Source organism: Sinocyclocheilus rhinocerous, unplaced genomic scaffold (assembly GCF_001515625.1).
Source record: "Sinocyclocheilus rhinocerous isolate Xijiao unplaced genomic scaffold, SAMN03320098_v1.1 scaffold1366, whole genome shotgun sequence".
In the NCBI taxonomy this organism is placed as follows: domain Eukaryota; kingdom Metazoa; phylum Chordata; class Actinopteri; order Cypriniformes; family Cyprinidae; genus Sinocyclocheilus; species Sinocyclocheilus rhinocerous.
Window position 1 is genome coordinate 20,742 of NW_015630355.1, and position 14,982 is coordinate 35,723.

General features: G+C 38.9%; 1 protein-coding gene across 2 annotated transcripts in view; it reads left to right on the forward strand.

Moving 5' to 3' along the window:
* The window catches only part of LOC107740234 (kinesin-like protein KIF15-A), a 21,700-nt gene that overhangs the window by 3,898 nt on the left and 2,820 nt on the right, over positions 1-14,982 (forward strand). The window contains exons 6-25 of one of the 2 annotated variants that reach the window (XM_016552586.1): positions 626-824; positions 1,133-1,274; positions 1,386-1,527; positions 1,610-1,792; positions 1,954-2,082; positions 2,154-2,259; positions 2,443-2,608; positions 3,495-3,645; positions 3,731-3,816; positions 6,334-6,412; positions 6,535-6,621; positions 7,345-7,449; positions 9,125-9,247; positions 9,327-9,473; positions 10,850-10,942; positions 11,452-11,616; positions 11,863-11,966; positions 12,047-12,110; positions 12,263-12,300; positions 13,323-13,461. In XM_016552586.1, coding sequence (XP_016408072.1) covers positions 626-824; positions 1,133-1,274; positions 1,386-1,527; positions 1,610-1,792; positions 1,954-2,082; positions 2,154-2,259; positions 2,443-2,608; positions 3,495-3,645; positions 3,731-3,816; positions 6,334-6,412; positions 6,535-6,621; positions 7,345-7,449; positions 9,125-9,247; positions 9,327-9,473; positions 10,850-10,942; positions 11,452-11,616; positions 11,863-11,966; positions 12,047-12,110; positions 12,263-12,300; positions 13,323-13,461 — 2,448 coding nt within the window. The remainder of the gene's footprint in view (positions 1-625; positions 825-1,132; positions 1,275-1,385; positions 1,528-1,609; positions 1,793-1,953; positions 2,083-2,153; positions 2,260-2,442; positions 2,609-3,494; positions 3,646-3,730; positions 3,817-6,333; positions 6,413-6,534; positions 6,622-7,344; positions 7,450-9,124; positions 9,248-9,326; positions 9,474-10,849; positions 10,943-11,451; positions 11,617-11,862; positions 11,967-12,046; positions 12,111-12,262; positions 12,301-13,322; positions 13,462-14,982) is intronic. The other variant, XM_016552587.1, reaches the window with a different exon arrangement.

The following is a 14,982-nucleotide window of genomic DNA, read 5'->3' on the forward strand; positions in this document are numbered from 1 at the left end:
TATACTTTTGCAATCAAAATTATTCAACCCCCTTGACCTGCAAGACATTCTGCTGCCATTCCAACCAAGGCATCATTGAACTTTTATAGAAAGTTTATTAATACACATTTGAGTGATTATAAGGACATGAAGTTGATGAAAAATGAACAAACAAAAAAAATAATCTAATTGGCTCTAAGCACTCAAAATTATTCATCCCCAAAAGTTGCAAAATGTAGAGAATCTTATTTATGATCTCCAGTAAGTGCTGACAAGCTTCTGTCACCTCTCTACTGGAATCTTGGCCCATTCCTCACCTGAAAAAGCTGTATTTTTCATGAGATTTCATCTGAAGACTGAGCAGACCACTCAAGAACATTCTACGACTGATTTCTGATCCAAGTTTCAGATTCAGATGTATATTTTGGGATTGTTGCCCTGCAGGAAAGTCCAGCTGTGTCTTTAGGAACTTTTAAGTGTCTTCTTTAGTCATAGACTTTCTAATGTAATAGAACAATTTCTTCTGAACTGTTATAGATGCTATTTTTTTTTTTAATTCTGGATCTTCAGAATTTTGTAAGTTCTTACAGTCTCTGGGGGGTTGAATAATTTTAATTATAACTCTGTGTGTGTGTTATTTTGTTAGGTGGAGCACCACCCACGGATGATGCAGTACGCTGCGGAGAACTGTGCCCTGCGGGAGGAGATTCGAGCCCTGCGTGCTCTGGATTCTGTCAGATCTGCGGTTGAGACCAAGGCTCAGTCATTAACCGCGCTGGAGAAAACCTTCCTGCAGCTGCTGGAGGCTCAGACAACAGAGGAGAGCACAGGAGGGGAAGGAGCAGGTGACATTTATAACTATTTGTTTCTCTTTGCAAACTGGTAGAGACCACTGTTGCATGAATTGATGCTATGAGCGTCAACTGCAAAAATTTTCAAATTACAAAAAGGCCCATTTAGTTTTCCTACCTTAAAAAAAAACCTGAATGTGTTGACTGCAAAAAAGCTCTTAATTTTTAATTACATATTTGTATCCATTAAATAGGTCTACAATAAAGTCAACAAAAAAGTTGCAATGCTATGTTTGTCTTTTATGTTAAAATGTGACGCACAGGCAGATCACTTAAGCTACGGTTACTGTCTTGATTCATAGCTCCGCCCATCTACTCCACCCCTGTCACTATGGAGACGTTGTCATCAGTTTCCATGGAGAGGATAAAGGTTCAGCTGCTGCAGAAACAGTCAGAGCTCACAGCGACAATTCAGGCCTTCGAGGAATTCAAGGAGGTCAACAAGTATGTTCATGACTCATTCATGTAACGTAACTAATGCTTGTCGAATTGAGTGTCTTTGGTGGCTGTAAATTAATATCATTCTGACCAGAATGTGAAAATTATACTCCTCAGAAAACAGCTGGCTGAGCTGGAATCTGAGAAGCGCTACCTCGAGAAGTCCAACAAACATCTGGAGAAGATCCTAGAGGCCACTAAAGCCCACAGCAAACAGGAAGTGTCTCAACTCAACAAGATTCATGCTGAGACCATAAAGGTAAAGAGCTCAGACTTCACGTCGGTCTGTTTTAAATGATTTCGAAATTTAACCTCCTATAATGACTACTGCTGCTCCTCAGATTTTGACTACACCCACCAAAGGTTATAACCTGCGTAATCGACTGGTGCCGCTGTCTAGCCCAGACCATCTCAATGGACAGGACGAGAATATCCACGTTGATGACATCCAGAGCGAACAGCCGCCTCCTGAGATGAGCGAGCTGGCCTGTGAAGCGCTCACTGAAGAACTCAAACAAATGCAGGTGCTCACAATGCTTTCGTAGTATTGCATAAAATTATGATAGTTTGAATTAATTACCAAAATGAGTATTTTCTGAAGCGTAATTTCATGTTGCAAATTACTGTAGATGTTGTTGTGGGGAATCTGTCTGGACTTGAACTTTTTGGTTTGGTTTGGTTTTAGGAACAGGCTCTCCTTGTTCAGGGCCAGTTAGACGAGGAGGAAGCCAAAAACAGGAAGCTGCTTCAACAAATCAGCAAGCTGGAAGAACAGGTTACCATAGCAGCCGAGAAGTCCAGTCACACAGAAGAGGTGTGTTTGCAGTAGTGTTGGGTGTTTCTGGTGCTCTGGTCCATGCATTGGTTTGACATTGCTCTCTGCAGATGTTCGGTGCTGAGCGACACTCGCTGCTGGAAGAACAGGTGCGTCTGCAGGAGAGAATCAGGATGCTGGAACAGCAGCTGGAATACGAAAACAGAGAGATGGACGGTGAGTCTTGAGCTGATGTTGAGTTTCTTGTTACATAAACGTTTTCATGCTGGTACCTACCCCGATGAAATAATTATGCATTGATGTGGAGCTTGCAGTCCAGTAAGTGAGTAATGTGTTGATTTAGTAGCCGATCTGATGAATTCTGTGAGTTGATGGCTGTTTGCTGTGACCTCTCTGCAGTGCTGCGGGTGGAGGTGCGAGATCTGCGTGTCGTCTTGCAGTCCTCTGATAAGGAGCTGGAGGCAGCCCGGACAGAACTGCAGCAGCGGAAAGCAGAGCACGAGAGAGAGACCACAGATCTGTCCAAGAGCCTGATCAGCACACAGCTGCAGCTGGACACTGTCAAGTACATCACACACACTAACACCACTGATGCTCTAATAATAGTACATATACTTGAAGTAGAGGAATTATGGAGTAAATTAACCAAAACGGTTAAAAAAGCAAATCAGGACCATCAAGCTTCTTCAAAGCACTTCTTCAAGTTAGTTTAGTTAAAAATCACACGGGTGTGAGGATTGTGGACACCTCAATAAGAATGTTTTTAAAACGACAAAACTAGGCCCACATCAAAACTCAACTGAGTAATCTGTTCACAACTGAGTGCGTGTTATAAAAGATACAAATGGTTCCTATACAGTTGCTGTTTGAGCCAAGGCGAAAAGGGCATTGTTGTTCATTAGCGTTTTGTTCCCATACCATATTAACAAAACATTTTAATGACACTAATAATACTAAAAGTATAGGTTATAATAACAGTCTTTAATAGGTTCAAGCACTGCATCTTAATCAGTCATCGATGAAAATCTTTTTTTTTCTCCCTGTCATTAATGTATGGGCCACAAGACATTGAGTTATTGAGTCAATAAATTATGATTGATATAGCCTACCGTTATCAGCATGTGTTGAGGTAGATTAATCTCTCTTCTGCGAGACAATTAATGCGCCGTTAATGCAGAGATGCAAGAGATGCCAAAAGCTTAGTCATGTTTTTTTTTTTTGCGCTTTCACTTTTTGTAGTGAATAATTGACTAAGGTTTGAGCAACTCTTGCCTGTGTTTTATTCACGGGGTCACCTTTTAGGTGAAATATTTCTATGGGACTATCTTCGATCACAAAATGATACACGATTGTCATCACGATTTTGTATCTGTCTGTCTTAGGGTGCAATACAGAATACATTTATATTTATTTCTCTTTGATGCTTAGTATGTCCTGTATGTCGTTCTCAGGCTGGAGTGGAAGCAGGTGCTGGAGAAGCAGCGTGATCTTCAGGACATGTATGACACACTGCAGGCTGAGTTTCAGTTCGAGCTGGATCAACACACACAGCAGATGGAGCTCAAGAGCCGAGAGTGCTCAGAAATGCAAACCAAGATTAATGTCAGTATTCATTCACACTCGCACTGTCACTCGTTCTTAAGCGGGTTTTGGTTTTCACATACTGTGGAACATCTTTTGTTTGAAGGAGTTGCTGCATACTCTTCAGGAGGAGAAAGAGCAGAATAGCAGTGTGAGATCCCAGCTGACCGCACACAGAGAGAGTGTGTCCAAGTGAGTGAGAGAGACACGCAAACACTTGATAATATCTATAACTAGGGATTCACCGTTACCACTTTTTCCAGTACTCGCCCGATACCGATACTTTTATTTTTGGTACTTGCCGATACAGAGTACCAATACCAATATTTTCATTGCATTTGTAAATTTTTCAAATATTGGGTATAGAAACCAAAAGAGTATGTATAATATTAGTTGGTTAACTTCATTTATCAAATAGATACAGTCAAACCAAAATGTATTCAGACACCTTCAACATTTCTCACATTATCACAGTTTATTCGCTATAGTTTAGAAAATGGTAATAAAACATGACAAGAACTCAGAGTTAAACTGTCAGAACAAATTCATCTTGATAATGTTAGATAACTTTGATAGAAAGGTATGTAATGGATTACAATAAACCAAAAATTATTCATGCAGCTGTCAATATTTACACAACTATCAATACTTTGTCGGGTGACCCTTAGCCTTAATGACAGCCTGTAGTCTCCTGGGCATGCTGTCATCCAGCTTCATGTAAACCTCAACTTCAATGTTTTTTCCCAGACTCTGTCTGAATAATTTTTGGACCCAAATTTGTATCAGTTTTATTGGTAGTCCACTGTATGAAGAATTTTTGGGTATAATATATGACAGTTTAGTTTATTTTGCTATCCTCACTTTACATAAATTAACTATAGTGTCCTGCACCCACTAGTAAAAAAATATCAAAAATTATATCTGGTCTCTGAATCATTTTTGGTTTCACTGTATATCCTTCGGTTATTTTCACACTTAATTATGCCCATTAAAATGTATTTTACAAGTTTTTGTTACTTTCACTGTTCATTTTTTTTCTCTCTCTATGGTAGCCTACATCATCTTTCATTTAATAGCATTAGAGCTGCTCCACTGCAGCGGGTTAGTACTGTAATCACTCGCTTTGCTGTAATAATGCAGGGAACCACTCGCTATAAATCTCCTAACTATGATATTTTCATAAATAGAAGTTGCATTTATTTCATCTGAAACATGCAGCGATTTATTTTCCAAAGCCACTCATATAATGCAGAAACACTCAAGCAAGCAAAACGCGCGCAACGCGTGCACGTATTTGTACTGATGCAGAATGAGAGGGACAAGTACAGTACAGTCTAGCGCATTTCACACAGGCTGTTAGTTTCACTTTCGCCAGAAAGTCGTGTATGCTTAAGGGTGAAAATAAATGACGTTTATAGTGAATGCCCCTATAAATTGTCTTATATTTACGATTTAGTTTTAATCCAAATGATGCGTGCTAAGTGAGCGAACATCAGTAAAGATCACACAACAGAAGTGTGCGCGCTCTCTCTCTCCCTCCCTCCCTATCATTAAGTAACTTGTGCATTGTTTTACTTACTTCTTTTTGACATATCCGACTGAACTACAAACTTTCCAGTGATGTCTGTGAGAAAGATATATTCACTCGACAAGCTCGCGCATCTGCGCCGCCGCGCGCTCAATCCACTCAGCGCGCTTTGTTTATCAGCTCGCATACATATACTTCGTAGACATCTTTAATCTCTAATAACTCCATTCTGCTGTCTGTTGTCGGTGTTTCTTTGTCTGAATGTGGCACTTATCACATGCTATGTGGTATCGGCGTTTGGTATCGGGGCATTTTAACGAGTACGAGTACAGGAGCTCAGTATCGGGCCCGATACCGATACCAGTATCGGTATCGGTGCATCCCTATCTATAACATCAAATACAGCAGAAATGTGTTTGGATAAGGGACTTGATTTAACTCTAAACAGTGTTGTTGTTGTTTACAGTGGTCCTAAAAGTAATTAGACACTTCAGTCATGCTTAAGTAAAATGCTATTTCATTTAGGTTTAATATTAAAACCAAATATCAAGCAAGTTAGGCTTAGTTTTTATCTATTTATTTATATTTATTTTTTAATAGAATAGACAATAGAACAATAGATATACAGTAATGTGAGATGTAAAGTGAAAGTGTTGTCAAATGACTGGCCTTTTAAAAATTGCTTGTAAATCTCATCTTTTTTTAACCTGTTTGTCGTCTTGTTTTCTTTAAATTAGCACAGGTTTTGTATTTCCTTTTGAAACTGATTGATTGTAGGCCTCATTGATCTGTGCTTATGCGCCTCAGTTTTTGAGTGAAAAAAAGCATTCTTTGTGGATAATTCTGGCAATGTTCACTCAAAAACTGAGGTGCATAAGTTCAGATCAATGAGGCCTACAATTGAGCATTTATAAAAAGAAATACAAAATCAGTGCTGATTGACAGGAAACAAGTTGATAAAAAGATTGAATCCAGTATTTGGTAATAAAATAGCGTAACAGGAAATTCATAAGCAGTTTTTGTTTGCTGGTCATTTTTGACCAGAACAGATAATAGTGGATTATGTCCATAGCTCAGTGTTCAAATACTTTTTGTAGCAGCTGTACCTGTATGCACTTGTCATTTGCATTAGTAAAAGCATATGCACCTATAGACGTGTTGAAGTTGAGTGTGTATTACAGAGAGCTTGTGCAGTCTGTAGAAGAGAATGCCTCACTGAAGAAACGCATTACTGAGCTGACAAACAAAAATCAGCAACAGGTATGTGTGTCTGCTCACAGTTCTTTTGTGATTTGCAATTTGCATGAAAATGTTCTGATGCTGTGTTGCATGACTTCTAGAAGTCATTTTGGTTCTGATGTATCGTGTGTGTGTGTGTGTAGAGCGATGAGGTCAGTGCTCTACAGCAGAGTGTGTGTTCATCCAACATGACAATCAACAGCCTCAAGCAGAAGATCGAACAGGACAAAGTGAGAATGCAATGCACTGATCAAGCAGCAGGAAGCTTTCACTCACTGTAAAAACGTCTGTTAGAGGTTAAGAAATAAAGATGATAACATATTACTTTGTAGTTAGGACAACATTTGTTAATGTATCTGCTATCGTTAGGACAACATTTGTTAATGTATCTGCTATCGTTAACTAATAAATGCTATAATTATGAATTAATGTTAACAGCATGTCAAAATATATCAGTATGTTTAAATTAACATCAATGTAATATATCACTTATTGCTATAATAGTTCATGTTAACCATAGTTAAGTGTGTCCAAATAATTAGTTTTAGTGAGGTTTATGCTTATAATACATTATGCTGTAGTATTACTAATGATTAAAATTTACATAATCACGTCATTCATTCGTTCCAATACATAATTTTAATGTAAAAAAATAAGACAACCACTGCAGGCATTTTCAAAGTGTGTTATTGGTAAACCATATGCACAAGCAGCTTATGATTAGTCATTAGGGGGAATTAATATTCTTAAATTTCTTGAAAATAACATGATTCATGCAATTAATTGGTTTCTCAGTATTATCTTATTAGGTTTCTGATGAAATTGATGTTTATCTTGATGTCCAGAATACTGCCGTTACATTTTATATATATGTTTCTAATTTCAATCTAAATTTTAATGTTTTTCCTGCTGTGTCACGGCTGGCGTTTCACTATGTGTGTGTGTGTGTGTAGGATGTGGTGCTGGAGTTGATGCAGGAGACCAGAGATCTTCGAAGCGAGGTGGCTGAAAGAGATCAGACTGTGTGTTTGCTGCGAGGAGAGATCTCTGACATCAGTGTGAGTATCTCTAGCCGTACACTACATGTGATTGTGGTATAACTTATATTTGAACAAGATATCACTAAAGGGATTGCTGAACTCAGACTTGCATGTTTAACAGGGTTTTCAGCTCAGCTCTTTCCGTAATGTAGAGAGAGCACAATGTTGTCAGGTTAAATTAAACATTTTAATAAATAAACCAGCAGGCAAATATCGCAGACAGTTATGCTTAATAAATCGAGAGCAGTAGAAATCATGATCACGATTAAAATACGGTTTATCGTGCAGCACTGTCTGATCTGAACCAACACTGAACTGAGTTGAATTAACCCTCTGGTGCTCCTCATTTGGGAGTCACACCTGTAATCTTCACGGTCAAAAGGTCTTTTGACCGGACACCTGATATTTAATTTTTTTTCGCCCCAGTAAAATCAATGTAATATATTTTTGTTCAATAATATTTTTTCTTTTGTATTTTGAGAATTTCATGGCACTAATTAATATTTATGCAATAATTATGATGAATTTCTGCCCATTGAAAATAATAAAAAAATATATATATATATTTTTATATTACTTTTCAATGAATGCAGTATTTCATGTTAAAATAGTCAATGCCTTTAAAATCCCATTTTTGAAGTCAGATTAGTGCCATCTGGTGGGAGTAAAATAAGAAAAACATCTGCAATTCCATGGTTTAGTCCATCGATTCCTATATAGCTCTATATAAAAGGCCTATACATAAATACTTATTTTTATTAAGTTGTGGGTTTGGATATATATTTAGACATTCTCAAAGACAACTTTTTGTTTAGATTTTTATTTATTTTTTTTTTAATGTTGATTTGAAGCGTCAGTTTTTTTATTATTATTACTACAGTCAAACCTGAACACAGAGAAAGCATTTTGTTATACAAAACATTAAAATTCTATAAAAATGTAACAAAAATGAACAGAAATGTTTGTTCAGAGCTTAATCCTTCTGGGTCTGATCTGATTTCAACCTCTTATTTCAGTTTTCTGACTCGTTTTGTCTATATGGTTATAGCCATACCAATTCATTTGTGTGTGTGTGTGTGTGTAAGTGAGTGTGTGTTTGAGTGAGTGCGTCTGTTTTGCACTCTTGATGTTTTAGAGTTTCACCCCGTCATTGCTGTGTACTTCTTTTCTGCATTGTGTCAGATTTGTAGATTGTACACAAAAATTCTCTGAATTTTTGTTTTTGTCAATTTCCCATTCATTTCCTATGGTCGGTCATTTTTGACCGAAGACCACAAGTGTGACAATTTTTTTTACGACAACTTAGCCTGCTCGAATCATGCCCTCAATTTTTTGGTGTTTTCACATTCCAAATGCCATAAAAGTCAACAAGTTTCGTACTATTCCGAAATTATTAAAAATAATTTTTAAAAAAACTATTAAAAATTCAAAAGAGAAACCTTTTCAGTCAAAAGTGACCGAAGAGCACCAGAGGGTTAAATAATGACAATATTGTCTTTTAGATCAGCTTTACAGCAGAATCTGAACAGTCTCCATAGTTAAATTTCCATGATTTTTATTTTCCTGTTTATCACTGTGAAGCTGCTTTGACAATCTATATTGTATAAAGTATTATAGAAGGTGACTCGACTTGACTGTGCTCTCATAGTGCTTTAGGAAGTTTGTATTGATTTTGTGAGTGTTGTACCCACAGGGGAAGTACAGCACTGTGTGCACCGAGAAAGAGCAGATGAAGGAGAGCATGACACACATGCAGAATGAACTGCAGGAGCTGCGAGAAGCTTCAGAGAGACGCCTGGCTTCTGACCGTGTAGAGGTATGTGTGTAACTGGGTTTGAGTTTTGAGGTTTTGTCAAAAGCCTCAAAAGTCTAAAGTGTGTGTGTGTGTGTCACAGTTGGAACTGCTACAGGAAGATCTGTCCTACGCTACAGATGAGGTGGAGAGACTCAGTAAAGTGGTGGAGGAGCAGGCAGCTTTGCTGGAGAGTTCCCGGACCCTGAACACAGAGAAAGAGCACAGTATAAACTCCCTGAAAGAACAGGTACTGCTCATCCTGCCTCAATTCATGCTACAGTTTTTAAATCAAATATGAGATAATGTAAAGTCCGTCGGTCAGTCATTGTCAACGTCTCTCTGGACTGCTTGATTCTGATTGATCATTCATGACGCTCTGCAGCCTGCAAAAATAGTTTTGTATGATAAGTTCTCAACAGGTTGGTTGCAAACCAAAAATGGGTGTCAGTGTTGTTTCGATGTTTTGTATACTGCAAGCAAACAGCAACGTGGAATGCAATAATAAAATGCAAAATATAATCGTTTTATAGTTAGAATAATAGTATTTGTCAACTTTTAAAAGGGAGGAGAAAATGCTTCCCATATCTTTTAGACATCAAAGGTCTAATCAGACTCTACAGTATTTGGCTGCAGTGCAAACTCATATCACTTAAGGCTGGACACTGAACAGATTTTAAAATGATAGGCATCATACACTAAAGTCTGGTAGTGTGTGATCCTCAGTCGTTCCGATTACAAACTCAAGCAGAAACGTGCGGCTTGTTTCTAGGAGACACGTGACAAGTGAAAACAATGTGGGTGCGTCTCAATCAGCTCCCGAGCTCGTGAATCAGTATATCGTGTGCATGAATCTGGTCACTTGTAAGTTCCCTGACTCATTGCGACAGTGATTACTCAACTCCCGGCGACATGACTAGTACAACGTCAACGGACATCATTGCAGGAATTAATCAACTACAGGCAGGACCACTCTCTTTCTGATATTATTTGTATTCTCTATAAACGCATTGTGCTGTTACATGTCCTTACAACATTTCAGTTGAATATTAATTATAAATGTTAACCAGATGTGTTCATTACCTGTCTAGCGATGTGTGTTTATGCTGAAATATACTAAAAAAAGGGTATTTTCAAATCTTCTATCGCATGTCATTTTATTTTTATCGAGTTGGCACTTCAGAAATGTAAGGGTAATTTCCGGTAAGGGAGCAAAGTAAGCATCGATGCTCCCTAGCTTTTATGTTGCATTGTGGGATTTTTCAGGGAGCGAACTTTCCAGTGCACTGGAAGGATTTCACGATTGAGACAGCCCTTAAAATAGCCGACTCCCTGATCAGTGCCCTGACTACTAAACTAGGGAGCTGATTGAGACGCACCCTGTTGTGTTCTAAAATCGGTTCAAAATATCAAACATGTTTGATCCTCCTCCTCATGTTTGATCTGTGACCATCAGAGGTGTGTTGCCCCTGTCGGCGTCAACAGTCAACGTGTTTGTCTGCGGTGTGAATTGGCCTATACACTGCATGATCTGCAGACTGGCTCTGACTGGCCAAAGAAATCTGGGCAAAATTGATTTAGTGTATTATTAGTGGTGTAACTAGAACGATTTTTGTGTGTGCACAGGTGGAACAGCTGAGTGATCAGATTAACCTTCTGAGAGTGAGAGAATCTGTCAGTCAACCTCCAGATGCTGCCACTCCCAAAGGAAAAATACAGGTGTGTATGTCTGCTGAGCCATATTTGTGGGGCAAACTTGTATCCAGAAAACCTCACAAAACCTCCTCTTGGGGATGTCATCATTTGCAAAAGTAAAGTAAATAAAGTTTGTTGTTGTTTTTTAAATGGTAAAAATACAGCTTATGCTGTGGTTTATTGTTAAGTTAACGTGGTAACCTGTTTTCTTTTATTGGAGTACGGTCATAAATGGCTTGGGCATAAACCGGTCGACCCAGGTCGTTTTTTGCCTCTTTCCCCGATTTCGCACGGCATGTAAACGCATTAACCCGCTTTCTGTCGGCTTATTGAAGTGTGCATGTGTGAAACGTGACGGGAATGCATCGTTAGTGCAGATTTAAGCGCATCTGACAGAGCTTACATGGTTTACTTGCGTTGTCAGGTTACTGATGTGCATGTAAACGGGGAAAACTGGTTATTTTAATAATATGATATTTGTGAGTTATCAGCTTATTGGTGTGCATGTAAACGTGCTCATTGTCTGCTTTCAGACGCCGCACACCCCCTGTGGCTTTGGCTCGAGTCTGTCTCAAGTGCTGGAGTGTCAGGAGAGAGAGCTGGAGAGCCGACGCTCCTCTATGATCACCATGGAGGTTCTGCTGAAAGAGCTCAATGCAGAACGCACAGCTAAGAACCAAGAGATCGACAGATTGAAGGTCATGCTCATGCACACGCAGTTCCCACTACAGCAAACATACAGCGGGAATCTTACAGCTTATTAAATAATCAAGTCAATAAATGTAATAAATCCATTAGTTTGTTGTTATATACTTATGTACTCATGTTGTGTAAATTGTCAATTTTAATTGCAGTGCACCCAAAATATTATACTTTTGAGTTTTGTTTTGTTTTTTATAAAACGCTTAACGCGTTTTATAACATGTTTGCCTATGCATCTATAGGCCCAGCTGAATGAAAAAGAGATTGTGCGAATGGAGATTCAAACGCTGTTGGACAAGTTTTATGCCGTCCAGAATCAGCGCAATCAGAGCGGATATGCGCAAGAGTAAGAACAATTCACTCACACACTTGTTCATACATGAGTTTTCTGTCCCTGCAAATTAAACCGTTTATTTGTCTTTATAGAGATGTGAGGGAGGCCACACACATTTCTGTTTTGAGAGAACTAGAAGAAGAGAAGAAAATAAAAGTATGTCAAGGCAAGACCTAAAAAATCTCTATACGAATTAGTTTACATCACCTCTGAAGTAAAAAAAATAAAAAATTGCATAAAAATATATGGTAATTGCCATTTCTATGTGAGGCCCTGTTAAGTTGAATCTTTTTTTTTTTTTTACACAGAACTCCCTGATGATGCAGTTGTCTGAATCTCAGACAGCGTAAGTGAGCTGATATTTGTTGAAATCATATTGTTTAGATTATCTGAAGCTGAATGAAAACATTTTTTAGAAGTTTTATTTGTGGTTGAAACCCAATATTCCTTTTGGGCCTATTTACACTTGGCCACTTCATGCATTTTCTTTGATCGGATAGCTATTCATTCGCAAAAAGACCAGGTGTAAATGGCCTCTGAAACGCATTCAAGACTGATTGCACTTGGAGGTGGTTTGAGACGCATTCCAGATGCAACTGGACAAGGTAAAAGTGTCTGGTTGAAACCACATACGTAAATTTTACTCCTACCAGAACAACACAAAAGAAAAAGCAGGTGCAAGCACATGTTATAACTACTGGCTCCTGATAGCAGATACCACAGCATTACTGCAACATGCATGTGCACAGATATGGCCTGTCAGAGACAAGCATCTCTCTTCAGCAAGCATGTGCAAATGAAACTCTCTTCGCCTGTTTAACACAGTCATTTTCATTAAGTGTTGAACGCTCAATTCTTTCAGCAGTGCCGATGACGCTCTCAATCTTCGATTGCAGCACATATCTGTGGCTTTCAGTGACGTGAATCTGCTGAATTTGCAAATAGTGCAGCAGTTTAAGATCAAATTTATATTGGCTTCGCAGAGACTCATTTATGTGGCCAAGTAACTAATCGAAAAGCTCTCTGATGGAGTGACAAGTGTGAATAGGTTCTTTCTTACTGTCCGCTGCTGTTTGGTCTGTTTTCTCCTGCTTGTTTCTTGGAAAAACTGGTTTTGCCCGTCCTTAACCCTGCAGGTCTACACAGTTTGCACTGGAAGCACTTTCTGTTGTAGAGCAGACTGTTTTGTAATACGGCAAAGTGTCTCCAACCACTATTTTCCGCCACCCAAAAACAATAAAAGTTTTTATGCCATTATTCCAACAGTTTTTCCATTCCATATTGTGCGTTAAATGTATGAATTGCCATGAAACTCCTGTTACACACACTAATCTTCTTACACCCCGTGTGTGTGTGTGTGTGTTACAGGCTGCAGCATAATGAAGGCACTCTTGTCCAGTCTCAGACGTGTGTGCAGGAACTGACCACTGAACTTAGGAATCGCTGCCTGGAGCTGCGGGAGCTGCGGAAGCTGCAGAAAGACCATCAGCAGGAAAAACTGCAGCAGGTCAGAGAGAAAGCAATGGCTGCATTTACACTGTAGGTCTAGATGCCCAAATCAGATTTTTTGATTAATCTGATTTTACAGCTTACACCTTCTTTTAAAAGTGACCTGTATCCGATATCTGCATTTACACTACATGGGCTTAACTTGAAAAACACTTAACGTGACTCAATGCATTAGACAGTGATATTAAAAGACCAAACTCTGCGCACACACATAGAAACATTAATGCGATAGTTTACATCAAAATCATTCATTAGTACAGATTCTTCATCCGTGGGTACTAATGGTCTAGCAGTAGAACTTGTGCAAAGCACGTTAGCAGGGTTCTGGGTTTTAATCCGCCCTCGTATAGTTTTTCCTCATTAAAACCAATTGTGTTCTCCAGTGATCGTAAGAGCAGGGACATGTTTGTGTGTGTATTATTTTGTGATTTCGCCTGAACGAATAGAGAGCCTCCACAACAGTTAGCAATAGATTGAAGCACTCGTCTGTGCACAAGCCGCCGTCTTTAATACTCTGCTAGAGAACTAGAGATGTTTCATTTGTAATAGATATACATCTGTACCGCGAAGCGTTTCAAAAACATTTGACATCCAACTCGCATTAACAGGGGAATATCCGAGAATGAGGCCTGAAACCGATCTGAGAATATCAGAATGTTTTTTTCCAGCTTACACGTTCATGGGCCATATTCGATCTGTGCCACGTGGGAGGACAAAATCACTATTGGGTCACTTGAACCATGCAATGTAAATGCGGCCAATGGTTCAACAATAGGGACTGCCTGATGGCCTGGGATCAGCGTAAAAGATGCTATAAGGATTTGAGGGAATTGTCACACGTGCAAATTATAAACTTTCCTTATGATGCAGCCCAGTCAGGCCAATTTAAACATTTAAGCGATTTTCAACCATTCAAGTGCAAGAAGACGCTAAAGAATTCAATTCAGTTCTCTCATGCTTTCTGACTGTTTTCTGTGCACACACCCAAAATGTTCACACAAAGCCACCTCTCAGACTGCACACGAGTACTGAATTGAGTTGTCCATGCATTAGGTTTTAACAGTGACAGCAGCTTAAAGGGGTGGTTCATTGCGATTTTAAATTTTTTAACGTTAGTTCGTGTGTAATGTTGCTCTTTGAGCATAAACAATATCTGCAAAGTTGCGAAGCTGAAAGTTCAATGCAAACGGCGATATTGTCTTTTAAAATTCTGGCAGTTTAATGCCTACAAAAACGGCTGGTTGGGACTACAACGAGTTACTTCCCGGGTTCGTGACATCACAAACCCAGATAAACCCCGCCCTCGGGAAAAGGCAGCAAAGGGGGCGAGGCCTGCGCTGCTTTAGAGAAGAGGAAGAGAAAACTAGAGGTGCACGTAAAAATCTATTCATATATGAATCGTGATTCTGTCTTCTAACGATTCTAATGGATTCACAAGTTTCAAAATCAATGTTCTAAAGCAGCAGTTCTTAATACTGTTTCTCGCGTCCCCTGCTCTGCACATGCTCTGCATCTCTCT